At 39.8% G+C, this 27,979-nt stretch overlaps 3 protein-coding genes across 3 annotated transcripts in view; 1 reads left to right on the forward strand and 2 right to left on the reverse strand.

The window, feature by feature from the left end:
- Positions 1-3,291, reverse strand: part of LOC134000981 (RNA polymerase II-associated protein 3-like) — a 16,080-nt gene extending 12,789 nt beyond the window's left edge. The window contains exons 1-3 of the mRNA XM_062440510.1: positions 3,086-3,291; positions 2,698-2,789; positions 910-985 (exon numbers count right to left, since the gene is read on the reverse strand). Of these exons, the coding sequence (XP_062296494.1) occupies positions 910-985; positions 2,698-2,789; positions 3,086-3,113 (196 nt within the window). The 5' untranslated portion in view covers positions 3,114-3,291. The remainder of the gene's footprint in view (positions 1-909; positions 986-2,697; positions 2,790-3,085) is intronic.
- On the forward strand, positions 3,167-20,833 carry alms1 (ALMS1 centrosome and basal body associated protein). Its single transcript, XM_062440825.1, has 19 exons — positions 3,167-3,184; positions 4,812-4,871; positions 5,972-6,140; positions 6,420-6,540; positions 6,642-8,517; positions 8,763-8,922; positions 9,368-10,540; positions 10,818-10,933; positions 12,386-13,478; positions 14,518-14,631; positions 15,244-15,399; positions 16,478-17,442; positions 17,867-17,981; positions 18,336-18,560; positions 18,655-18,917; positions 19,084-19,249; positions 19,505-19,562; positions 20,231-20,330; positions 20,582-20,833. Exons 1-19 carry the CDS (start codon positions 3,167-3,169, stop codon positions 20,624-20,626), a joined length of 6,993 nt encoding a protein of 2,330 aa, XP_062296809.1. The 3' UTR covers positions 20,627-20,833.
- Positions 20,834-22,729: 1,896 nt separating this feature from the next.
- dctn1b (dynactin 1b) overlaps positions 22,730-27,979 on the reverse strand; it is a 46,338-nt gene continuing 41,088 nt past the window's right edge. Inside the window, 9 exon segments of the mRNA XM_062440292.1 lie at positions 22,730-23,379; positions 23,724-23,813; positions 24,689-24,762; positions 24,952-25,138; positions 25,288-25,415; positions 26,450-26,616; positions 26,737-26,879; positions 27,584-27,712; positions 27,842-27,973. Of these exon segments, the coding sequence (XP_062296276.1) occupies positions 23,242-23,379; positions 23,724-23,813; positions 24,689-24,762; positions 24,952-25,138; positions 25,288-25,415; positions 26,450-26,616; positions 26,737-26,879; positions 27,584-27,712; positions 27,842-27,973 (1,188 nt within the window). The 3' untranslated portion in view covers positions 22,730-23,241.

The following is a 27,979-nucleotide window of genomic DNA, read 5'->3' on the forward strand; positions in this document are numbered from 1 at the left end:
CAATTGTTCTAAATATTACATTTACTCTGGGGAATCATGGAGATCAGGAATTTCCGTTTTTGTAGTAATTATTTGTATAAGTACACTTAAATACACTGTAGGTGGATAAAATATTTAATATTTATCATTAGTTTGACATTTTCAGCAGCATTCAATCTAACTTTTGGTTAAAAAAAATAGTGCAAACATAATTTCAAAATGACATAAAACCAACAAAAATACAAAATGTACATTTTAACAAACCTGATGCTGCATTTAAGACAGTTTTTTAAAGATATTTTTGAATTGCTCATCTTGCCAGCCCTTACTTGTCACTGATCCAGATATTTTAGCTCCCATCGTAGCTCTAAAAACAAGGACGACCCAAACCAGTGAAAAGCTAGAGCTGATGAAGTGTACTAGTCACATACCAGAATATGAATCTTATGACCTCACTGTTACTTTAGCTGTTCCCTTTTTTATAAACCTGTAAGTGGAAACCTTGCACTAGACCAGCAGATTCCTCAACAGCCCACAACCAAAGACTTGCCAGCTAGAGGGGAAATCAGCTGTGCTTGAGGTGCGTAAAGTAATTTGAGGATATGAGTTTATCACCTCCATGATCTCTCCTGCTCCAGATTTCCTGCCCTCAGCTGCAGGCGTAACAAGTATTTACAAAAGACAAAGGATCCACAGAAGGATTCAGTAACTGAATTTGTTTTAACATGTCATCAATCTGTCTGACATTCAACATCTGAGGAATAAAACATTTCAACTTTATGCATTTATACAGTCAGAGTGAGAAGTGGTTAACTAATCTACTTTGTTTCAATGTTTTTAAATCAAATAATACTGAGTGATGCTTCATCTTCAGGCTTCATCTCTTCATCGTCACTTCATAATAACAGATTTTTAGTTAAAAAGCCTTACCTAATAAGCCAGAGGTAAAGACATCCAGGAAAGAGCTTGTAGAATGACGCCCATTTATTATATCCACCATCGATTCCTGAAAAGAAGAAACGATCAGAAAGTTAAGATGCAACCATTAAAAGTATTAACTAGTTACTGATATAATGTGTTTCTTCATGCATTATGTTTTGGTACTCATCTGCAGTTAATATATATATATTGATATTGTAGATGTCACCCTCGATTCTGTTTTTAGGATATAGTTATCAACAATTCAGTCGATTTAAAAGACACACACACACACACACACACACAGTATAGATAAGATTTCAGCCAGACCGATATATGGTCCTATCACTGATATATCAGTATTGGCAAATTGTCCGATATGTGCCAATGTTGTTTTTTTATTTTAAAAGTTATATATGTATAGTTGATCGTTTTTCTTAATTCAAGTTTAATATATACATGTTTTTTGTTGTTGTTTTGTGTCTTTAAAAAAAAAATAATTCATAGCTAATTATAATTATTGTATAAAATGACTAAAGTGCCCTGACACACTAATCGCCACTGGGAATTTAAAAAATGTCTCTCATGATAGTAAAGGTTGCAGACCACTGGTTGAGATTTAAACCTGAGCATTAGTCTTGTTTTGATGGTTTGTTTGGAACATTTATGAACCGGTAAGATTTCTTTCCCATGCTTTGTGGGTGTGACTGTTTTGCTGAGTCATCACCATTCATACCAGCAGTTAAATTACTAAAGCACAATATTGTTTAGAGCACAACATGTTGTATAGATATAACCTCTTCATTTTGCTCTTAGAGAGCATTTGATTGTTCTTCGGGGGAGGGGAGCATGTCCCCGGATGCCCTTACAGGTTCAAAATGAGGTGAGAGACCATAGTCTCTAAAACTTCGGTGGGAAACACTGAGAAAAAAGAAACATTTAAATTTAAGTTAAAATCTCACAAACAGACACAAAAGTCAAAGATACACACACAGTAGAGCCTGACTGATATATCAATCAGCTGATATTATCGGCCGATATGGGCCAATCAGAAATATCACTATCTGCGAATATGTTGTCCGATATGTGCTGATACTTTTTTAAATGATGTGAGCAGCATTTAATATATATTTGATCCTTTTTCTTAATTCAAATTAAATGTTTATGTACATTTTTTTTGTTATTTAGTTAGTTATTATTAAACTCACAGTGAAGTTTCCTGTTTCAGTGCATTGATTTCCTTTCAAACAATAAAGTTTATTGTCAAACTGTAAAATATCACCCTTCATTATAAATCATCGTCACAAGTGTTTGATGAATAAATTTAACATTTAACAGCTTTCTTTTACTCCTTAATATCGGTATCTACCCCTAAAATCCAGTATTGGTCGGGCTCTAATACACAGTACTTAGTGCCTACATATACAGACAGATGCTGCTTGTATTGCACTTCTTTAAAAAGTACAATATTGCACATTGTAAGAATAAATAAGAATATTTACAATCCTGTGCTATGATGTGCAATATTCTTATTTATTCTTACAATGTGCAATACATGTATGTAGGTAGTGTGTATGTATGTTTGACTTGTGTGTGAGTGAGATTTTAATTTTTCTTCATTTTAATAATAAATGATGCCTCCAGTTGATATTTATTGGGCAGCTCATGCATACAGTTACTTAATGTGTCATGAAACTGCTGTCCTGTTATCAGCAGCACAGTATAAACCGGAAAAACCCGTTTTGACACAACAATAACACAAAAGGTGTGTGTCTCCTTTTTAACCTGAATCATACTCACGTGTGCGCGCATTATCCTCGAGTTTTCTTTAAATCTGCGAGGAGCTCCATGCCCTTTGGTAGAAACCGTGGCTACTGTAGAGACTGTGGACACTGTGAAAAAAAAGAAGATGCTGTTAAAAAAACCAATGAGTGCAATAATACCATAAAGTAATATTCAAAGTCTGCAGAGGGGAGGAGGGGGTATTACGGTAAACAAGTCTGCAGCGGGAGGGAGGGAGGGGAGAGGGGTGTATTACGGTAAACGTCACCACGTTAGCTCCTTTTAGCCACGAAGCTAAAACATCTGATTAATAATGTGGGTCAAACTCTCAGTATGTGAAACTTAGCAATGAAGAGGCTAAGGAAGCAGATAATACAACAATGAATCCACTTGTTTTAAAGCTTACCTGGCACTACTTCTTTCTTTCTCGGCATGGTGATAATGTATTTCCTTTTTCTGCTGCTGTCCTGTGTCTGTGTGTTTAACAATGTCTGCTCTGGATCTGGTTAGAAGATTGATTTTTTTTTTTTGTCCAATGCGACGTTTTACTTCCTTCTTTCCTTTCCAGCCATGAGCTTTGTACTGCTGTGTTTCCTTCTTCTTCTGCTGCTGCTTCTGTCTTCTTCCTCTTTTAGTGAAATTTTTTTTTATTGTTATTATTTTTAAAGCTTACAGATGCATTTACCTCCACCTACTGGGCTGGAGTGTGAGTCAGTCCTTAAATGCTGTTCAGGGTCAATTTTGACTCTTTCTTTTACATGTACAGCTATAATAAAAAAAACCTATAAACATGATTACATTTCTTGTATGTGGACTTTTCTTTATGTGACCCCCAGGAAAGCTCGCCATATTCTCAGGGACTCATCTCACCCAGGACACTCGCTCTTTGAGCTGCTGCCCTCAGGCAAACAGTACAGGACATTGAGAGTACGCACAAATAGATTTCAAAACAGCTTTTACGCTAAAGCCATAAATGCACTAAACTGCATTAAATAATGGCAATTATTTATTTATTTTTGTTTCTGCACTTTAAAGACAGCATCTCAATTTCGTTGTGCTTTGTACAATGACAATAAAGACTTTCTATATATATATATTCTATATAATATACAAAAATTGGAAATAATGTAGCAGCTGATACACTGTTTTTTTAATATGCAAATTTACAAATTTGTAAGGCTGTTAAATATTGACATAAGATAATTAGATTAGATGAACTTTATTGTCCCAAAGGAAATTTTTCATGGGCTAAAAGTGCCAGGTGCTGCACATATATAACAATTAATAATAAGCACAGAAAAACAAAACATACATGACAACACACAAGTACAAAAAGTGCTTCAAAGTGTAGCATATTGCACAGAATAATATTGCAAAAGATCATGTGACGTACGGCACAAATATAAGATAAGATATTCCTTTATTAGTCCAACAAAAATGGTGAAATGTGCATTATTACAGCAGCAAGTGGACAGTAAAATAAAAGAGCAGCAATAAAAATAAAAAAAGAACAATAAATTAATTAAGTACAAAGAACAAATAAAAAAATAATATAATCCTGACATTATTTACATGAGTAATAGTGGTATTGAGTGGTAATTTACCACAGATGATATTGTTATTTCACAGATTAAAGAATATGTGTGTATATTGCACAGCTGAATTGAAATTAGTGATATATATTAAATACTAAAGTTTATTTCTATAGCACCTTTCAAAACCGAATTTAAAAGGGGCTTTGCACAATACAATATTAACAGAATAACATACACAAAAACACAATAAAATAATCAAGCATTAAAAGATGAAACATTAAACAATAAATAAAATAACAAAAAGCAGCAGAAGCCCAGAAATGCCAGTCTGTACAAGAGAGTCTTTAACAGCTTGTAAATGGTCGTCAATTAATTTAATGCTTGGCAACTATCAATTAATCTTCACACCTCTAGTTCTTATATCTTTGCTCCTGAATTAGTTTCTGCTTCTTTTTTTTTTTTAACCCTAGTGAGAATTTGTACAATAGACGATCTTTTTTCTTCTGTGCAATAGACGATCTTTGTTTATGTTCAAATCCATTCTCCCGCCCTCTATCCCTCCCGAATTTCCGGTTTCTTCTCACCTACATCTCCTAGCAACGGTCCTTGGATACGAGCTGCAGGCGGACAGACAACAACAACATGGACCATTCAGAGGTATTTTATTGAGCTAGTAATAACTTTATCCTGCTGTTAAAATTACTCTTTTTTGCAACATGTTTGTTTCACGTCATTTTAAAACCAAGTAAACGTGGTTCAAAGTTCACACACAGCGACAGTCAGCTGCTAGCTACATGCTAACTGCTAAGCCATGTTGTTAACTGGTTAATTTATTTACTGACTAACAAATGGTTAAAGTTACTCCCTTTAAACTCAAGAGCTTTGTCAGTGGCGATATATAGGGCATTAGACCGGTACTCATTTGCTAATTTACGTTAGATTATACACAATACTAAAGTCATGTGTCTCGCTAAACTCATACTAACCTGTTGCACATTGCCAACTTTTCTATAGTTATCTATATATTTCTCCGATTTTAAGGGTGATATCGTTATAGCATTAGTGTGTTAATGTGTAGGTAATGCAGCTTAACTCCTTCGTGGAAAAGTAACTTAAACACTGCTGTAAAGGTGGGTCATATGTAAGTGAATTACTCCTTTAGCTGCATTTGACAGCTGTCCAAGAAGTCTGCTAGTCTTCAGTCCCTAACAGAGCTCCTTATGGGCTAGATAAGGGATGTCAAACTAGTTTTAGAGCCACATACAGATATATTTGATCTCATGTGGGCTAGACCACTAAAATCCACTGCATAATAACCTATAAATAAAACATAAAATATATGATGACTTTACTATAATAAACCATCTATTCACAAATCAGATGAATGGCCTGAGATGCCTTAAGAAAGATACATTGTCCCAAACGTACAACATTATTGCAGACAGGACTGTCAGTTTGGGGTTACCCTGGTAAACTGATAAAAATGTGTCATTAAAATCTGAATAATGTTGCAAGTCAATTATCTCGATTTTGACATCAACAGGAAGATCAAAAGACTTGATTGTGAATGGCGAGCAAAAATAAGTGAGAACAGTGGTGTGTTTGACTAAAAGATTGGAGGTGCAAGATATTTTCAATTATTTAACTTTTACCATAATCAAAAAGGGCTCCAGAGTTGTAAATGCAAGCTGTAAACCACCATAGAGTTGTTGTTCTTTTCCTCAGTGTGTTACTTTATTTGGTGTTTTGTTTCACAGGGGCGGATGGCGTCTCCTCATTTGCCAGCAGATGAAGATATGAGTGAGTCTGCTGGACAAACCGTAAACCAGGTGGGAGCTCAAAGTCAGATCCAGGACCAGAGGCAGTCCAGGATGACAACAGTCGGCTGGGGGCTTCAGCAGCCGGCAGGAAACTCTTTGCAGCTAGGTATTAACGTTTAATAAAACGCTGACTTTCACCCTTTCATTAGTATTTTGAAATGTTGAATATGATTAGATGTTGCACAAGAAGGTGTGTCATTAGAAATCATGGTTCAGCAATATCACTTTTTTTTTTTTAGGTATGGAAAGTCACATTTTTGATAATGCATCACATTGGATTTCATAGGATATAGGATGTTGCAGGCAGTAATGGTTTAAATTTAAAGGATCTGTACTTGAGTTCTAAGTTAAAAGTCTGCTTATAATACTGTAACTTTATCATCAGACTTTCAGGACAGCAACTTGTCTCCAGCTCTCTGCCTCCTGCCTACAAACTACGGGGTGGACCACAACTCAACTGAATATTCTTTATTCCAACAAAGTGACATGGAATTTGCTCCATTAAGGTAAGAAAAAATCAGATGAAAGTCAATTATAAGCTCTGTAAACATATATTTCTACAATTTCAAAGGTTTATAGTTTCAATTTTGAATGTGCTTTTTTTAAGGGCATACCCTGATGTTTCCATGGCATCAGAGAAGTTTCACTTTCCGCCCCAGGATTGCACCACTCAGACCCCTGATCGTGGCTCATTGTCCCAACACCCTTTGGCCCAAGCAACTATCCTGTCTGAAGAAGAAACTGGTAGCATAAGCTCTCTGTCCCAAAACAGTTTGTCACCACACGACGAAGGCAAACGAGGAGAAATGGTTCGCTCCCCACAGAGTACCGCTGTTAATGAAGGGCAGGGGACACCGTTCAGAGATAACGCAGGTAGCAAAGAGACGGATTCGGAGACACCATCTGACCCTCCAAACAAGCTAGTGGAAGAGGCTCCTGAAGATGACACCTTCTTTCTGAGTAAGAGCGTCCCTGCCCAGCATCTTCTGGACATCCTTCAGAGAGACATCGGCATGCCGAGCGGCAGCAGCAGCGCTTTATCCTCCACCTCTGAGACCTCTGTAAAGAGAGGTGCCTCTTTTGGCAAACAGTCTAAAAGCACCAAAGTTAGCAAAACAAACATTGAACACTACACCGTTACAAGAGAAGGTCCTCCAGGCGAAGCTTCTCTTCCTCAGCAGCAAACACAAAAACTTGATCAATCCCGAACGCTGTCATGTGAGGTCAGTAACATCACTATGGGCTCCCGCAGCACTCAACCTGATAACAGCAGTGAAGAGTTACGTAGAGAGCTGCTATCCGAGACAGAGAGGGGAAACAGCTGTGAAGCTCAATTTAAAAGACAACCACCGAAAAGTGCTGCACCTACACCTGGTGAACCACTCACACCGTATCCCACGGAGACCTCGGAGTGCAAGCCAAGTGTGGCTAAAACAAATCTGGGTGGCGCGCCGTGGACAGGGGCGTTTTCCACAGGTATAGAACGGGGTCATAGAGTTCACAACCTGTGGTCCTCAGGCAACCAAACAGGGATCGATGGGTCCTACCTGGGCTTCCTTCCACAGTCCCAGTCCACTCCAGGGGTTTTTAAAGCACCTTCCAAATCCAGTGTCAAAGCTACATTAGGGCAACTTTCTGCTATACAGTCTAACAAAGAGAGCTCATATCAATCAGGTACAGGGATCTCTTCAGAGCCAGCTCCTCCTGTGACTGCTACCTCTCGCCCTGACACAGCAGATCAGCGTCAAAGTGAACCCACCTCTGCAAAAGTCCACTCTCTCCCGAGTCTCAATTATATGCAGAAAGTAGATGCTTGGAGGGAAAATCAGAGTTCAGGCAAGACGTCGCTGTTTGATAGCTTGGCTCTGCAAGGATTTTCTGGCGTCTCTCCTAAAAAGAAAGCTTGCGATGCAGTATCCGACACCCTCAATCACATCCTGACTCAGCAGGTAAGGAGTTCACATCAGCCTCCTGGCGCAAGTGCTGCCAACCAAAGTGTAACACAGAACTCCTCCGCAGTTCAGTCTCCAAGACGAGGGGAGGCAGTTGGCAGTGCCCCCAGTGACAGGGATAACAATGGGTCTGCAACGCAACCCTCTGCTTCCCCCTTTGGCAGGTCACAGTCCCACTCCTCTATCAGCACGGTTGTCATGTCAGCCCAGAAACAACACACAGAGAGGGCTACAGGAAAAGAGCAGAAGAGTCAGACTCAGGACGACAGCCGTCAGCAGCCGAGCGCCACAGTTCAACCTGCGCCTCACTTGAACCTCGGCCAGTTCAGTGATGTTTCTTTTGATGCAGATTTGATGCCCTCGAGTTCCCTAGATAGCTACAACAGTGGAGTTAAACTGGGGACTTCCATCGGAGCTTCTTCTGTTGTCAGCTTAGAGGTCGATAATTACGTCCCTTACTGGACCTCCAAAATGTCGACACCACCACCTCTACCCCGGCCTCGAGAGCTGAACATTGAAGAACGAATACCGGTAATAAAAAAACTGAAAAAACTTTATTACAAGTACAGAATTTCTTTAAAATAATATTTCAAATATGTTTTAGGAATTGAAGATTTATTATAGAGAGGCAGTTATAGCTGCTTCAGGAATTAGCAATATGAAACAGTTGATCTTATTAAACATGCACAATTTTGTTGTTGTGGGGGCAAAAAACATACATGTACTGAGACTTGTATTCTCTATTCTGATATGGTGTTCATTTCTCATTCTTACAGTTGTATCTTCATAATCTTGGTATTGACCAGTCACCCTCAACAATCCTGACTCCATTTGTGCCTAGAGGGCCCATCAGAGAGCCCGAATTCTCTCCTACTGATCTCTGTACGATTAAAGGATCAAGTGGAACGCCAACCAAGAGCACTCAACCGTCTGAAGGTAAATAACCATAAAACCAACCTTCAAAACAGGAGAAATAACTGATAATTCAGTATAGAGCCTAATTAGGTGAGAAAGGGCCCATTTCCACTGTAGATCTGTTTTGACCATCCAGCCCAAAGCAACCTGTTCAAGATAGGCTGTCATTTAAAGATGCAGAAGAGCAACAAAAGGTTAAATGTCATTATCTAAAGTTCACCATACGTTCAAAGTATAATTCCTCATGTTATCTACTATTTCTCGAAGAAGCATATAAGAAATCAGATTCAAAAATAAACAATGTTTTGAAGTAAAATTTGTCGGGTTTTTTTTCAAAATGTGTGTGCCAATAAATATGTAGGGATCCACTCTTGATAATTAGTAAATGTACCTTTAATACTCACAATAAAACAGAGGGTAATTTTAAAATACTCTGATACTGACATATTGATTTGTGTGTTTTCAGCTGGTAGTCCCCATAAAGGAGAGTTTTCCAGGTGCAGTGTTCTGTCAGTGGAGTCCAGTATATCTATACCGTTCAGCATGGACAGTCTCGGCCCAGCTGCATCCGTTCCAGAGAAGACCAGGACCTCTCTGTCATCTGATACAGCAGCTGGTCAGAGCCACCGCAGACCGGCACCCTGCTCTCAGTCTGATGAAGACTCTGTTTCCGCCACACTTCAAACCAATCAGCTACAGCAGAGGGACAGCGGCTTAACCAGCAGCCAGACTACCGCCCAGCTGGGAGACAGGTTTGACTCGGACTTGTTGTTAGCTACCAAGGCTCGGTGCGTGGATAGAGACCTGGGAGCGAGCCATGGCCAGGAGCAAAGCGCAGATGATTCTTTCGTTGGAACAACAACCCTGCAGGAAATCCGTAAACTTCTCTCTCAGGCAGAGAACGTGGTGTCTGCGAGATCTTCAGGAGCCTCCTCAGCCCCCGCTGTGCCTCGTCTGCTTTCTGATGACGACATATTCCTCTCACTGAGGAAGCAGTCTGGCAGACTCCAGGACTCCTCGTTCACCTCCTCCTCATCTACTGCTGGAGAGCCCAGAACTCAGTCCCCCCTGCTATGGGCCAGATCCTCATCTGACTCCATGCTAACCTCAGCGAAACCAAGAGAAAGCTCTATTGGTCAAGAGAGTATGACCTCATCAGGGCAACCAGGTTATACATCCACAAAGGTTCTCATTACTGCACCTGGATCATACGTAGCGCCACAAACCAGCAGCGGTGGAGTTGGAGGTGCAGGTTTGTCCCTCCTTCTCGCCAAATCAGCGCGGCGTGCAGAGCCTGAGGGCTGCAGTGCTGCTCCTCCTGACAACGCAGCTCCAAAGCAGCAGCCGCCAGTGATCAACACCTCAACAGCTGCGAGCACACAGCAGCAGTCCTCCTCTACTCCTTCAGACACAGCTAGCATACCAGAGGAGGAAAAACAGGCCACACGGGGTGCTGCTGTAGAGAGTAGCTCCTCCTCACCCGTCCACGAGGAGGACACTGATCAGGGAGTGATTAGTGATGGGAGCAGCGAGGGCTCGCTGGCTATCAGAGTGGCCAAGTTACTGCAGAGTGAGTCTCCAGCCACCATGGTTTCCAGCACACCCAGTCTCACTGACCAAGAGGAGAGCAGAGCCAGAGGTAAGAGGATTTACATGCTTTAAGCGTTAGGGTTATGTTTTCCCCAAAATATACAAAGAGAGTCTGCCTCATTCCTCAAACACAATCCTATCAAGATAAGCATGCACATAAATGGTTCTGCACCACATTTCCCTCCTTAGCTTCTGTGGCTTAGACCTGCTCTATCCCAGCTCACTCAATGGCTGTATATATTGATAATGTCCAATAAACTCTCCTGTACAAATAAATGATCATCTGCACCAGTGTTAAAGTCTGTTTTTCTTTTATGTTGTTTCAGAATGGATTAAACTGAAGATATCAGGACAGCAGTGTGAGCCTCTGGAGCTGGACAAAGAAGACAGGAAGCGGATTGAGGAGATCAAACGAGAGCTGCTGTTAAAACACCCGATGAAGGTATCACACTTCACACACAATTCAGTCACAATTATAAAAGCTTTGTTTGTAGCTATTTACTTCATTTAAGTATTGTAAATTGAGGGTATAAACACTAACACATGTTTACTTTTGACACACCTTTCCCTTTTAAATCATGTAAATATTAAAGTTTTTCTTCTTATGATTTTGATGTTTGCCTCCAATCTCTGGACAGTGCAGGTCTCGTGCTGAAGGTAACTGGTGTGTTGCAGGCTTGATGTGTCATCAGATGCATGTTTGACCTTTTGTAAAAACCTGCTTACCTGAGTTCAGTTTAATTTTGGAGTGCAAAAAAGATTTTCTTTGCATCTTTTTGTTGGTTGAATTAATTCACAGGATAATGTAAACTATGGAGGGGTGAATCGATGGCAACTGGACTTGTTTTATAGATACTTGAAGACATTTTGCTTCTCATCCAATGAGCTACTTAAGTTCTGCCTGACTGGTGGGGAGTCCCGGGTATTTAACTTCTATGAGGTTGCTATCAGAGTCATTGATCAATGTCAAGATCAGCTTTATTATCCCAGAGGGTCAAATTGTGGTACAGCCAGCAGCAAACACATATAAAATACAATAAACAATGAAAACTTCCACAAATAATAGACGAAACACACAGGTCACTCATTGAGGACATTGATGGCAGCAGTAACAAAAGAGTTTTTAAGTCTATTTGTCCACCACTTAGTTCGTTAAGGCACCTGGCTGTTGTAACAACGGTCGTTAAAATCATTGGATTCACCTGAGGACAGGTGTAATTAGTCGTTGGAGTGGTCACATGGGGCCAAACATGAATGGTTGTTTAATCTCCTGGGAAGGGATGAAAGCACAGGATTATAGGTGATGGGAATAAGTGGTGTCATAGGCCTCATCCTCTGTTGAGAGATGGTAATAGTATAATGCATTTTATTTAAAGGCCTTTGACAGCACACAAGAGACACACAATAACAATAGTTCAGCAAATATTGAAGTGGAAGTTTGCACAATTTTACAAAAGATAAATAATGGTGTCTCTACTTTGATGTAGATAGTCTCATTCACTCCCCTTTCAAACCATTTTGTCCTCCTTTTTCTAAAACATTTATGCTGTTGTCCTCAAAAGACTGCCCCTCATCTTTTCTAGGTGTAGTTAAACTGCTGAGTCTTGACCTGAGGAGTTGGCCCTCCTGTGCTGAGCCGTGTGTTTCTTTAATGATTGTTTAGTTTCACAGATATACGAGTCTGTGCCTTCCTCACTGCACTGGACTGCATACACTATACTGCTTTTCTTGTGTTTTAGCAGCAACATGTCTTCAAGTATCTACAACCAAGTCTAGCTGCCCTTGGTTCAACCATACTTAGATAATCCTGACCTGGAAGACTCAGACATTATATTGACCTTACCTGATGTCACAGTTTAACATAGATCTCTCTTTTTTTTGCTTCTCCTTCCAGAGCCAAGGCAGCACAGACACAGAGAGCAGTGCAGCGTCCAGTGTTGGAGGCCTTAGGGCGCAGGAGCTGCTGCCCCGAGCTGCAGAGACATTTAGCACCCTCAGAAATGCTAAAAACCAGGCGTCCCAGCTGCTGCACCATCTTGGCACGATCCCCCCTTACCCCAGCGTGCAGCCTCAAGACTCCCTTCCCACAGATCTGGAGACTCGTGTACGAGAAATTGCCGCTAGAGAAGGTGTAACTCTCCCACGGACAAACGCTCAGTCCCTCACATCCATCACCATTTCCAGCTGCAGGCGCTCCACTTCCCCTTCCTCCACCATGTCCCCTGTACCTACTCTCAGTCCAGCCCCAGAGCCTCTCCATCTGAACGAGCTCTCCACAGAAACATTCAGACACCCTGCAGACAGGAAGTTTACCTACACTCTGAATGAAGCAGATAAGAAAGCTTCAGTGTTTGAACCAAGCAGTAGTCTCTACACCAGGAAACAAACCCTGACCTCTCTGTCAGCACCAGAGAATCAGAGGAGACAAGACGCTGTAGGAGGCCAGCATGAAGAACCTCTGCCACCCTCGCAGGGTTTAGATGGAGAGGATGAGACTTCCAGAGATGATAACTCACAATATTTCAAGCAGGATGATGAGTTATCCATCCAGGACAGCTCTGTTTCTGGTGTCGGAGCTAAACACGCCACAGTCTCATCCATCAATGAATCCCAAACAAGAACAGGTCACATCTCTCATGTTCATCTCACTCTTTCACCCAAATCTACTGATCACAGCGTGGACGCTACTGTGCGCTCAAGTCATGCTAACGCTGCTCCGAGGTCGCTGCACAACATGTTCGTCCCTCTCAGACACTCTTCCCCAGCTAACAGCAGTCCGGATGAAGGCGTCGGATCATGCAGTCCGCTCGAGTGGTACCAGAGCAGAGAGCAGAAAGGACGACAGCAGCCTGAAAGAGCCGACACCTCCACGCTCTACAAACCTGCTGCGTCTCATGGAAGGACGATGACTTCCACATCCACACAGTCCTCCACAGTGCCACACACAGAGGAAGTGTCACCGAGATCCTTAACCAATGAAACACCAGGTAGGTTTGTTATGATAAATACTTTAATATACTGTAAGAGTATAGTAGTATATTAAGAATTTATCCTCCTAATTTAGTGTAAACAGAATCAGAGTATTTTAAAATATCAACTTCAAACTAAATGATGAGAATATTTCATGAGTTCTTACTTGTGTTTAATAGCATTTACTTCCCAGATGAAATGACGAAGGTTGGATCAAGTAGTGGGTGTGGCAGGAGGAAATTAAAGCAGAAATTACAAAAACATGTCAATCACAAGTTCCCAGGGTCCAGGGTGTCGTCCTCAAATGAGTCATCCTGCCCGATCAATAGTCCAAAAGTCCAAAGATAATAAACTTACACTGATTTTAAAGCAGAGAGAGACAGAAAATCACATTTTAGAAGCTGGAACTAGTGAATCTTCAGCATTTTTTATTGCTAAATAATTGAAACTATTAATCGATTATCAAAATTGTTGACCATTGACTTCCTGTCAGTCACATAATTGTTTCAGTTGTGATTAAAAACAAAAGCACTTGGTCTTAAAATTCAAACCTTTTGGTCTGCTGTTTTTGATATTGTCTCGGAAGTCATTATTTCTGATCTAGAATCAGATCCTTTTTATTTATCATCCTGAATCAAGACGATCTAACTTCAGATCAAAATCTCTGGATGAATCGTCTTGCATTTTGAGAAGATTTCTGTTTGCTTTAAGAAACAATATTTGATCATCTTTGATAAATCCTCATTGCCTTGCAGCATGAAATTAGAAAACAATCTTCAGTTTATTTTGTTCTGATTTAATCTGGTAATGAACCAAACAGCTCAATAAAAATGTTTGATGAAAATAAAAACAATTAATAGTGTGAAAGTTCTGGAAAAATAATTAGCTTTTCTTCTGTAAAATATCTCCAAGGTTCAGCTTCATATTCATACATATGACATGCTCCTTAGCAGAATTACATCTTTTTAAAAAATCATCAAAGAGATTTTTATTATAATACTGTTTCAGTGTCAGTTGAAGATGAATTAATGAGGCTTCTCGCTGCTCCTCGTACAGCCGTACCCATCCTGTTGCCGTATAAACCTCATGGCAGTGAGGAACTCTTCTACGTCCCTCAGACAGAAGTTGACGTCTCATCAACTGGCACCACCATGGAGAGCACCCACACAGGTACGTTAGAAACTCACACCAAGCTATCACCATGATCTTTTTTTAATTTTAGGGATCTTGAATGACTTGTGGGCACAGGTAAATTTAGCATTTAAATTTAGCAACCAAAAATAAGGAAAAAAAGGTCAAAACTTGATTAATTGTGCAAGCCTGTGTGTTTTCTTTAAAAAAAATCATGTGTAAAAATTGTTCAACTGGCTCAACTTCAACACAGCAAATAGTAAAAACAATAGTTCAGCAAATTAGAAATTAAGTAATTTAATATATTGAGAGAACAGCATAGTAATTTCAATCTTTGATGAAAGAGGAGGCTCTACTTCCATCTCCCCTGTGCCTGCTTGGGTAGCAGCTGGTCCCTTTGTAACGTACACCAGGCGGAGCATTAATTATTCATGTTCAGGGGCAGAGTGAGACAAAGGCAGAGCTGGGGCCCGGGAGAGAGGCAGAGAGAGGGGACCATTACAATCCAAGTCTCTGAACATTTTCTGCTGCTCTCTCTTTAAAAATGAAGGATTTTTGGTCACTTTTCCAGCAGCATTAATCATCTGTTTTCTCAGATATTTTTGGTGTAATTCATCATGAGGTAACGAGACATTGTTGAATCTTCACCAGGCTCAGACGACGCTGTGCCTCCAAGCTTCAGCAGTGAGGTTCTCGGACACCAAGACCCGGGTCTGGACCGCGGAGTAACCATTAGACACACAGAAGGCATCTACAGCAAGAGGCTGAAAACAACCACGTTCAAAATGCAAGAACTCGGACACAGAGGTGAGCTGAACATACTAACTGACTGTATGTACTACACTAGTCGTTATTTACTTTATTTATTTGACTGTGATATCAAATATTTACATTAAGTTGTATTGAATCAAGTGTTTATATACAGTAAACAGCTTTGACTAGTGTGAAATAATAATACACAAAAATCTATCTTATCCAAATTCAGTATTGAAGGATTAGTGGTGATATTCTGTGCTAGTTTATTTATATTTTATTTTATTTATTTTAACATGTCACAATAACAAATGACAAATAAGAAATGACAGCAAAATGATTTTACATAAACAACACAATAATAACCATTCAATTTTTGGGAAGAGTGTAAGATGAATTAAGGAACTTTTCTAGTCTTACCCCCTTTTTCCTTTCTATTTTTTTTTTTTTTTAAAGCTCTAACATTCGAATCAAGCCGAAAAACCTTCAAAACAACATAAGAGAATAAAAAAAAGATTACAAAAATATTTTTTTATGAATGTCAACAAACTCCACGAAAAGACCAAAACTAAAGATGTGTTTTCATATTACAAAGTACTTAAAGTATTCTCTGCATATCCAAACTCTGATGCACCTTTTTCCTCTTCCTCTGTGTACTAATGCACAGGGTGACGTGTTCCTTTACTACAGTGAACATGAGCACTGTAGTTTATTTAGAGTCAAACCCACACACAGTAGTACACATCCTGCTGCAAATTCATCACTGAAGATCATCCTCAATGCTTCTTTTACTCCTGTTTAACATAAACTGTCCAGCTGTTATTTAGCCTTTTGTGAGCAAAATATTTTGTACCATTCATGTTTGAGAGCAGCCAAAGAAAACCTTTCAAACACTTTTTCTATGGGTCAGTTTTCTTAAGTAAATTTCTGAGCCTCTTTTAAAAAAAAAAAGGAAATATATATTTGTGAGCTGTTAGGTAGGAATGGACGAGGTTAGAGCAATACAGACAGAGTATAAAGTATAAAAAGTATTTAGAGATTCATTGTTGGTATTGGTCTTTTTTTGGGACTTGTTGACACAAAGGAAAAAAGAAAAATTACGATCTTCATCTGCATGTCTCTCTGTTCACAGATGGAAGCTCACAAACAACTCCAGCTCCAAAGCCGTCTCCTCAGGTATCCGTCGCCTTCACCAGAGTGCCTTCATCCAGCAATCGAGTAACCTCCAGCACCAAGATAGACCGGGGAACCAGTCCGGTCCAGTTCCTTAATTATAATCAACCAGAGAGGAGCAGGGAGACATTTCAGGACGTTTATGTGGAAATGGACCGTAGCAGGGTGAGCCATCGCAGGTCAGATCATCAAAGGTCTGTTCCTCAAACGGGAGCAGAGCGAGATCAGGAAAGGAGGGACGCTGACCTCCGACAGCAGAGCCTCAGCAATCTGGATCAGCTGTGGCAAACTTTCTGTGAGCAGTGGAGCGTGGAGGAGTCTCGTCCGACCAGTGACAGAGAATCATCGCTGCTGGAGAGGTTGGAGCGTCTGTCCCGTCTTATTGGCAGCACCAGGGGCCCCAACATGTCTGAGCTACAGACGGAGGAGCAACGACATCCAGAGCAACAGCAAGAATGGAGAGAAGAGGAGGCTGCTCTGACGAGGAAAGAAAGGAGGCACGATGTTGGAGAGGTTAAGAGAGACAGACACAGAGAAATGGAGAGAAAAACCAGCAGAAATGTTCCTCATCAGGTCTGGACTCAGATGCGGCAGATAGACGAAACTTCTGAACCCGTAGAGGAAGACAGCTGCGCCTCCCTCACATCCAGCTTCTCCAACAAATCCTCCCAGAGTCAGCACCTCAGAGACGAGTCAGAGACCTTGTCCACCGCGTCCGGCTCCATGTCCACCGTGGACACGGCCCGGCTGATCCGAGCCTTCGGAGCCGACAGAGTCCAGCACCTGAAGACGGGCTCCGGCCTCAGTAAACTGTACAGCACCATCAACAAGCAGAAAGAAGAGAGGGAGCAGCGGAGAGGGAGAGACAAGAGTCCGGCTCACGTCATCACTCTGATAGAGACCAACGGCACTGATGAATCTACAGTACGTACATCTGCATGTTGTCCTCACTTTCTTTCTTAAGTATATCGAGTTTTATCACGGGCAGTAGAGTTCTTTCAATGTTTGTGAATTCGCGATATTCGAATAAGTTACTTAAAAGTCAAAGAAAACTTTAAAAAACAACACTGAAATTCATCAGTACATTCCCTTTTTTATTCCAAAGATCAGCACTTCCTACTCTAAGAAAAACTTGATGTAGCCTCTGTGTTTTTACCAGTGTGATAAGAAAATGGAAAATGTACCAAACTTGAGGTGCTAAATATCACCAAAGAAGAACCTGAAGATCATTCAAAAATCTGCAGATGCAAATCAGCACTTAATGAATGATGGGAGAACAAACTGTGAACTTTTCATTATAGCGTGTTGAAACGTTTCTAACTTGTGATGTCATTGCGTTGCTCGGCAGGTCGCTGCAGATTCATCATCTACCAGCACTTACACCCCCTCCTCTCACCACGGCCCCTCCAGAGGTCTGACAGCCAAGAGGACGATTAAACTGGTCAGCAAAGGCATCCAGGCGGGTCAGTTTCACACAGATGATTGTACTCAGATTATGTGTGACATTTTTGTGACATGTTTGATGCTGAAAAACCTTTAATTAAAAAGAAGCCGTCGCATACAGTGTAAACTCTTTCTGACACTGTTAACAGGATGAAATAATGTCAGTTTAGGGTTAAAATCTTTCATATTTCTTTCAAACGTGTTAATCTATGTCGGTATTCTTCATGAAAGAATGAGAAAGGGTCAGTTTATGTTGCAGACCCGAAGTTACCAAAAAGTGTAATCAGTCCTTTCTCGTTCACTCTGAGGTTTATTTTGCTATGATAGAAAAATGAGACACAAAATTCTTTAAATTATTGTTTTTTTTCTCTCAGGTGATCTGGAGATCGTCAGTAACGGGACTCGACGACACACCAGAGATGTTGGAACCACGTTTCCTTCGCCTGGTGACGCCAGAGCTCTCAGACAGATCTCATCTTCACCATCCAGCACAGAGAGAGGAAGAAGAGGGCAGAGGAGCCCCTCCAAGACTACAGGTTCACAAAAGCAATCAAAGAGCAAAAAAACTCCATCAAAACACACAGTAAACTACCCTGAAGGTACGTCACACTATAGATGAGAAGGCCTGTGTCTGTTATTTAAACTAATAGATTGATTCAGCTGGTGTGAGTAACCCATGTTGGTCTCTTTCAGGTGTTTCGTGGTTCATCTCTGCTGATAATCTGAGAGCAGACACGAGGAAGGAGAACCGGCCGGAGGAAGAGGAGCTGGCTTGGAGGCGGAGTACGGCCTGGTTCGAGCCTCACATGAGAACCTATCCGTGGAGAGAACCGCTCCGACAGAGACAAGTCCACGAGGACAGAAACACACCGTCTGCTTTTACACATCATGCTGAATCTGATCCAGATCCTGCATCCAAAGTAACGTCCTCCCGTCTCAGACACGTCACTCTACAGGTTGGTTTGTTTCTGTTTGTTTTATTCACAAAACCTTTGTGGAACGGGATTTTCATAAGGGCAAATTTTATTGTAATTTTTATCAAATGTGTGTGTTAAAAAGTGATGAGTGACTCTGAAGGATGTTTAAGAAAAGTAATTTACTGTTTCCTGAACAATCCTGCAGGATGCTCTGAAGATGTATCGTCCGGGGTTCATCTCCCGGTCTTTGCGGAGGATGGAGCTCTTGAGTCTGCAGGTGGAGGAGAGACGGCTACAGACCGTCTTCAGCAGAGAGAGAGACGAGCTCTTCAACTGGCCTCGGGGCCACGAGAGGCTCCAGAAGCCTGCAGGTACTCAACAAACACCAGCAGAGAAAGTCCTGCAGGTTTTAATGTTCACACACATCAACCGTCACATCGTCTTCAAGTGTTTGAATTTATAGAGCTCACAGTCTGTTAAACTTGGTGATGCTGATGCTCTGACAACACATCTGTTTACTCAGTTTAATGTTCCTTCATACAGTTGCTGCACATTAATGGAAAAGCTCTCAACTCTGAAGAGGAGTAAAGTGTTTTCATTACTCTTTTCTTCTTTTCTCTGTTCAGGCACTGCTCTGCTCAGGAGGGCTGTTCCCAGGAAGGAGATGATCCAGAGGTCCAAACTGTAAGAATTTAAATGTTGCTGTTTTTCTGATAATATTTGCAGAACTGCATCTAGTGATTATTTATTTTTTTATTATTTATTATTAATGATTAATCTGTTAATTATTTTCTTATTAATAAGGTGCTCCATGAAATGTACTATTTTGTCCAACCAACAACTAAGAACCCAAAGATAAACAGTTTACTGTCAATATGAGAAAGAAAAACATCAAATCATCTCATCTGACAAGTTGAAATCAGCACATTTGTCATTTTTGCTTAAATAAATTATTAAGGTTTTTCGATTATCAAAATAGTTGCTGATTTAATTTTCTGTCCGTCGACTAATTGATTAATTGGCTGATTGTTGCAGCTCTAAATATTTGATTTTAATATTATTATTCTTGATGTGTAATATTGACAATAATTCTGTAAAAATGAGTTTCTAAAATTCATATTGCTGTGAAATACAGGTAATGATATTCACTCCTTTTTGTATTGAAGAAATCTGATATAACTAAAACTGATATTCATTAAACCAAAAGTATCTGTATGTCTACATGTAGTAAAGTTGTAGGGCTTTTTTGACCGCTAAGGTGTTTTAAAATCTATTATTAATAGTTAAGTTACACAGATGTTGTTAAATGATTTTAAATTTGACCTTTCTCAAACATTTCGTCTCTCCTTCAGGATCTATGAGAGTCTTCCAGAGGTGCAGATAAAGAAAGAGGAGCAAAGAAGAAAAGCGGAGTATCAAACCAACCGGCTGAACGCGCAACTTTACAACAAGGTAAAACCAGCATAAACTACGACTGATTCACATGTAGATGAATCTAACATTAATGAGACAGTCTCACTAAATAATAAATAAAATTAGTTTTATGCTCAAATTCAGAAATATTGACCAGCATCAGTGAAAATACTTTTTGTTTCTTATGACTTTTACTACAGTTTACACAATGTGTCAAAGACAAAGATCATCATTATTATTATTTTAATCTGTGAATTAAATGACTGAACGTTTTGTTTTCTGTCTTTCAGAGAATCACAAACCGCGTCCTCGGCAGAAGAACAGTCTGGCAGTGATCAAACTTTTTACTGTAGATAAAATCAGTGATGTAAATGTCTTCTTTTTAAACTACCTACTTTAACAAACATGAGCTTTTAATTTAACAAACATGAGCTTTTAATTTATATGTAACAAAGTTTTTTTTAGTAATTTTAAAGATTATGTAGAAAATTCTATTCATAAAATAAATATTTGGTATCTTTTGACTTTTTTCTACTTTTACAAACCAGTGGGACAAAATGTGTTTTTCATGTTAAAGAAATAAACAGTTTCTGCATATTTTCATGTTTGTGTTTTTGATTGAAGGAAGAGAAGGCGGGACAAAGATACGCTGGCTTTAATGTCTTTATTGATCTGTTATCAGTTGTGCAAGAGCAGGAAGCCACACGAGGAAAAGGTAAGACGAGTTAAGACAAGCTGCAGATTCAGTACATCAGCGGCTCGTTGTGAGCTCTCCGAACATCAACAGTGAATAAATAAGAAATGAGGTGATCAGCATGTTTCCCTCTTAGTATTATAATGTATTGTTATGTAGATGCGCTATGCCCATTAATTAAATAATTAGAAAATAAAATCTTCCTACCTCAGTTGTATGTAAACATAAATATTCTAACAAATAAATAAAAACAATTAGCATGGATTAATTAATTAAAACTAAAAAGCCTTTTTTGTTTTAATCAGCCATGGCAAAACGTGGTGAAGAAGAACAAAGATTCTTTGGCAAAGATGTAGTTTTGCTTTTTTTAAAATGAGGTTTTGATCTGAACCAATAAAAATAAGGCAGGTGATCAATCTTTACCACAAGGCTCTCTGCAGGTTTAAGGCTCGGACAAAGTTTAAAGTCTACAGCGACAAGAGTCTCAACGTAACACGGGTAATACAGGTGTTTCTGGAGTATTTGTTTGTTGTTGTAATTCGGTAAAATTACCAAAACAACCAGTGTGTCGTGTGTAAAAGTAGACGGTAACAACTGACTGGAATTGACACCAACGAGTGTAATAAATACTAAATAATTTAAAACATATAATTCTTTTATCTGACTAAATAAAAGTAAAGTCAGGTTTTAAATAAACATGAAAAATAAATCCCTGGAGGTTAATTTAACTATTATTGTTCCATGCAGCCAAACTACAGAGGTAACAAAAAACAAACAAACCCTAAAATCCTCAACTTTAGCTCGTACGTAACTTTACTGCTGCGGTGTCATAGTCACATGACTTTCATCAGTCAGACGTCATCGCAGCGATAAACTTACATCCACGTGAGTGATTTATGGTGGATTTGTTCTCCTCTGTGGTTTCTTCTTACGATCTCATCACTCAAAACTTATTATATGTGCAAAAAGTCTCTTTGATCAAACACACAGTAAAATGCCCTCTACTGGAAATGGACATATCTTTTTCTTTAAAACCTTTATAATCCTTTTTTTTTCTCTCCCACTTCTCTCTCTCTTTTTTTAAACATATAAAAATGGAGCACACAACAGTGACACCTGATTTTTTAAAATAACACCACAGTCATGAACCTTCACTCGCTGTGTAGCGTTAACAGTAGTGCGTTTTACAAAGTTGAAACATAGAGACGTACAGCAACATCCAGCGATTTGGCCTAAAATATGCTGCATTCACTGACAAACCACGCTGTGCAGGTTCCAACACCAGAGCCAAAAGAGGAGGCTGAGAAACACTGAATACTCTGCTGCCGACCGATCAGTGAAAAAATACAGCAATTAGAGATTTAAGTTCAGCAGATAGATCATGATATATCCTCTCACAGTCTGAGATCACCTCTCAAACCAGGTCGGATTAAATTAGATTTGAGACCCAAGAAGAAAGATCGGGTTTCCACTCAAGTCACTGAGATTAGATTTTACATGAAGGAGAAGCTGATATCTGTAATATTGGTGGTAATCTAATACGTATGTCTCGTGGCTTTCCCAGACTTTATGGGATTTTGCTTCAAAATTTTCATAATTTAATAACTGTAGTCCTCATCCTGAGTCCAAACAGACAAGTAGTGATGAGGAAACGAAACACTAAATCAGTATGAAGCAACTGTATAGAAAATTAAAATTATTTGAAGTATTTGATGCAGTCAAAATGGTGAAATCTGACCCCGAAACTGCTTTTTGTTTAATAAGTCTAAACTATTATAGCGGATCAGTTTTAAACCGAGTCCACAGCTCTGGTTTTAGATATCGTGGCAGATTAAAGAAGCACTTCTCAAATCCAAAACCAGCGCAACACCTCTCTGATACGACTGTGATGTAACGAGGCCTCGTCAAGCGTGCTCACGTGATTGGTGGTGAGGTGAAACGAGGCATCAAAACTTCTTATCACGATGCGTTTGCTTTGAAAGGTTTGAAAGATACTGTGTTGAGTAGTTTGCTTCTAGTTTAACATCACTATGACTCGACCTATTTATCCAAAATCTTGACCAGAAGAGCTAAAAGTCTAATTTCCTCCAGGCTGTGATCTCACTGACATGAAGTTCTGAGTTTCTCCTGGTTGGACTCGTTTGGCTCTGGAGCGGAAACCGAGCGGTCAAGCTGATTTATGATTTTGGGGGTTGGGGAGGGGGTCGTTGTGTTGGTGCAGCAGGCAGGATCTCAGGGCAGGTGTGAGGTTCAGGTTCAGGTCCGCAGCAGACTGTGAACTCTCTGCAGCTGCATCTGGGACAGGACGAGGCGGTGGACCTGCTCCTGACCGCGAGAACACGGCATCATGACCCGACCCACCAGCACCGTGTCGCCCTGCTTCTCCTCCTTCGCCTAGAAAGAAACATGATCATTATTATTATATGTTGTGTCATAGAGCTGCTTAGAGTTGTTTGTAGCACACATCTACTGACTGAAGACTGAAACATGGTGGATCCTTTAAAGTGTTGAAAAATGAACTACTGAAAGGTGTTTGCAAAGTCTGATTTTAATTGGCTAAATTTAGAAATTGTTGGTGTAAAATTTCCACGAAAAAAAAAGACCAGATTTTAAAATGTGATTCTTTGAACCAACTCTATAATTTACATTTGAAGAGCTGTTTTCCTTTTAAAATTCTCAGCAGAATTACATATATTAGATACAATTATGCATCAAAATTTGATTGAATCTGAATGTACCTTTACAAACGAAGTCGAAGGAAACGTGGCGAAGTCGGACGAGACTCGAGCTCCAGGTTGATGGTGTACGACGTGCTCCGCTACTTCACCCTGAAAGACGAGAAGATGAACAGAAGAGAAGTGAGGAGGGGTATTAATGTGACTCATGGAGGCTGCAGGGTTCAGTGGTGACGGTGTGTTGTACACAGTAATGTGAGATTCTACAATATTTTACCTTTTTTACTGTTTGAATGAACCTTGTAGCATGCAGGACTTAGTGTGTTCATTGTTCAGTAGAGGTTTGTATGAATCATTAAGACATTTATACAGTTATATTTTACTTCCCATTTTATTATTTTTAATATTCAGCACTTTAAAACAATATTTTGCACTATATTTGAGCCATTGCAGCAGAATATTGTTCTGATGTGCTGTATGGTGTATAATCTGAATAATTATAATTTAATACACTTAATGACAGAATATATCTTGTAATACTGTACTATAGCTAGTAGCTAGTAGTATTGCATTTTTATTACAAAGAAGACAGGACGTTACTGCCTTTTTATCATTGATGCTCAATACAGCTGTCTTTTTGGAAGAATATGAACTGGTATTAAAAATATAGATTTTTAAAAATATGCGTTTACCCCCCAAAAATGAAGAGGAGGTAGAAGACTTTCTACTTTAGCCCTGACTAGTGTCTGTAGTCTTTGTTTTCAGGCTGCATACAGATCGAACAGCCTCCAGTAATAAGATAGGACAGCTGCCTGAGAGATGAAGCTCAGGGCAAAACAGGCTGTCAAGCACTCACAATGCTTAAGTTTCTTTGTTTCTTGACATTTTTAATCATGTCAGATCGTCTTACATCTAAGTTTTGACAGCTGGACAGTTAGAGGACGATAGTTAGAGAGGTTTTAGAGAAAAAATCAATCTGAAACTATAAAATCCACAGTAGGGAAATGTGTTTGTGTTTCTTTGTGTACCTTGAGTCTGTCCAAAGTGTCACTCAGAGACTGTAATCTAGCCGTCTGCTCCAGGAGCTGAGCGCTGGGCGTCACTGCAAAACAAACAAAAACAAATCTGTTCACACAACGAGCTGCACGTGTTAGAAAAGATGGTTCTTTATTATCTGTCTGTCTTCATAAACCAGAACAATGATGGTAGTTTTTCATAAGTTAGCATTTATTCAACACCTTTAGCAGCTTTTACAGTAATGTACTCTGTGCTCTACACACCGCTCACATACCTGGAGACTTCCCTGTGATGTCCACCACCTTGACGTTGGCGCTCATCTGCAGCAGAGTCTCCAGCAGCTGGTCGGTCTTGCGGTAGAGAGCGCTGGAGGTCACTTCAGGACGGCCTCCATCTTTGGAGGGAAGTTTGGTGACGTGGAGAGGAGGCAGCGCCGCCAGCTGGGAGCGCATCTTCTCAGCCTGAGACGTTAGAGAAGACGTTACTGCCGTCATTAAGTAATAACTCGTTTATAAAAGCCTCAAAATGCAATTAATAATACACAATATGGAAACAAAGCCAGCAGTTTCTCCTCCTCACAGATGTGCAAAATGAGCCAGATGTTTCGTACCTTCAGCCTGTTGTTATCATTCTTCAGGTGTTTGATGCAGAGTCTCTGTGCTTCGATCTGCTGAGTCAGCAGCGGAGAGTCGATCACCTGGACGCCCGAACCTGAACCCACAGTGGACATCATGTTCGCTGTGAGGGTGAGACAGAGAGGAGAGGTACGAGATATCAACACCTGACTGAGCCCACACTTATATTATACTGTGAGAGCTTCAGCAGCAGCACAGTTTATATTCCGCAAAAATAATGTCCACATGTTCAAAAACATTTGATTTACAGCAGCCACGTTTAACTTTAATTTAAAAAAAAAAAAAAAAAAAAAAAAAAAAAAGCATGCAGACTTTGAATAATTGTGATCAAACTGTCATTACTCAGTTTTTTCTTCTCCTTTCATAAGATAAGATAGCCTTTATTGCCATTGTACAGTCACCTATACAATGACATTCGGGAGTGACGCAACTTACAGTGCGTTACAGATAAAAACATAAAAGATATATAAGTATTAATATATAAATTGACTATAATTATCACTCAATACAGTCAAAATATTGTTATATATTATTAAGATCCATGCAAAGAACTTAGTGTTAAACTAAATAAATGTATATTAATGTGTACAAATGTGATTAAGGCTTAAAAAAAATAGGAAGCTTGTAATTAACGTACATATTAATGTTTGATAAGTAAGATAATACACACCCGACACATTATATCCATCACATGAATAGATATAATATACAAATAATAAGTGATACGGTTTAATAAAACATGCATGTAGTATTTAAATGCTATTAAAACCACAAAAATAATTAATTAAATTAATAATTAATTCATTTTCACTGTTAATTATTTAGAGACATAAATGAGCATGCAGGATCATCGGCCGACGTCAATAGAAGCAGGTAGATACCTTTTTGTTCCTCTGCAGGTAAAGAAGTGAGAGAGATTAAAGGGGAAACAGTCAGTGAGGATAAAGAGGTTGATGGTTGTCAGAAGAGGAATTAAACAGTTAAAGTTAAAGTGACGATCAATCAGACAACAGGAGGGTCGACTAGTGTTTAAAAATACTGATTATTATAGTTGACGTTTAGCTGCATGCTCGTGTCGCTGTGTGGCTTCTTTAGTGTTTAATCTCTTATTGGTTAACGTAGTTTTCCGTCACTCACCTCCTGCCACTCCCGTAACGATGGAAGCGATTCCTGACGGGCCGTTTCCTCTCAGCCCGTCGATGGTCATCTTTGATTGGCTGTTGATTCGCTGCTTCAGCTCCGCCTTCTCCGACTCCAGCTGGTCGATGTCGGCCTGCAGAGCGTCCATCGTCTCCTCAAACTCCCTGCAGAGGACGACATCATCATCATCATCATCACACACACAGACACATGAAGACCTGACAGAACGAGTCTGACAGCTGTTTTTATTTCTGTATGAATCTGCAGTCTGAGCTAGTTCGTACTTCTCTTTCTTCTTCAGCAGCGTCTGAGCCTCGTCCAGCTGCGTCTGGATCTTCTCCACACGTTCATCTGCGTCTTTGGATGAACTGTCGAGCTTCTTCTCCAGCAGACTGAGGCGGACGTTCGCTTCACTCAGCTCTTCTCCCTGAAAACACACAAATCAGGTTTCAGTCCGTCTCTGCACACACACACTCGAGAAATGAACACTTTGGAGCAAATTACTGTTTGACTTTGGAGCATCCTCCTTTACTTTGGATGGATGTGAGAACTGTCCTGTCAACTAAAAGCTCAGCTCACTTTCACATTAACTACTCTTCATCAGGAGCGAAAATATCTTCCACTTCAGTTGAGATACAAAAAAACTTCCATTAGCATCCATTAAAAGTCATTTTTTAAGCAACCGTGTGAGAGATTGCTGCTTTTCCTGATTTTTAAATGAGTGTAAAATGAATATTTGGGGTGTTATGGCATCGGATAATTTCACCTCGTGCTCTAAGGTATTTTGATTATTTTTCATTGCTTTCTGATGATTTATAGATCCAACAGATAATCGACTAATGAAAAAAATAGAGACAGATTCATTGATAATGAAAATATTAATTTGGTTATTATGGTTTTAAATAATTTTGTGTCAGTGCAGGTTCAAATGCTGGATGTCTTAAATCACACTTTTTAATTTAGACTAATTAAGTTTACATTATTTAAAAATCCATTATGTATTCTTATGATCAACGACTTATCTGCTGATATTTAATTAATCCTCATAAATGACTCAGCAGTTCTGTGTTTATTGGTTTTTATTTCCGGGGAGTTAAATGTATTTGTTTGCAGGTGTGTTTTTTTTTCTACCTTAATCTTGAGAGACTTCTTCAGCTCTTTGATGACCGTCTCTCTGTCCTCCAGCTTCATTCCCAAACCTTCTGCGTCTGTGATTTCTGCCCGAAGAGCCGCCGCCCGCACCTCCACAGGTGGCGGGTTCTGATTCAAACAAACAAACATTCAGCATTAATAAACAAACTCAACTAAAACCATGATATCAGGTGAGAAGTCGAGTAGTTTCACACCTGCTCAGTGATTCCTACACAGTTAATATTCTCACTGACTCACCTGGCTTTGAGGCCTCTCTGAGTCGTACTCGCCCTCCTGCATGGCGGTGGCCATCTTGTTCATGGTTGTTATGACGATACAACAGGACTGTCGCAAATACTCGTAGGGGTTTGCACCCTGAAGTCCATAAATCTGAAA

This window comes from Scomber scombrus, chromosome 19, assembly GCF_963691925.1.
Source record: "Scomber scombrus chromosome 19, fScoSco1.1, whole genome shotgun sequence".
NCBI classification, from domain to species: Eukaryota; Metazoa; Chordata; class Actinopteri; order Scombriformes; family Scombridae; genus Scomber; species Scomber scombrus.

Coding starts and splice junctions, on each gene's coding strand:
- alms1 (XM_062440825.1), top strand. Junction 8,518..8,762: donor ACATTGAAGAACGAATACCG/GTAATAAAAAAA, acceptor TCATTCTTACAG/TTGTATCTTCATAATCTTGG. Junction 13,479..14,517: donor CTTAACCAATGAAACACCAG/GTAGGTTTGTTA, acceptor CTCCTCGTACAG/CCGTACCCATCCTGTTGCCG.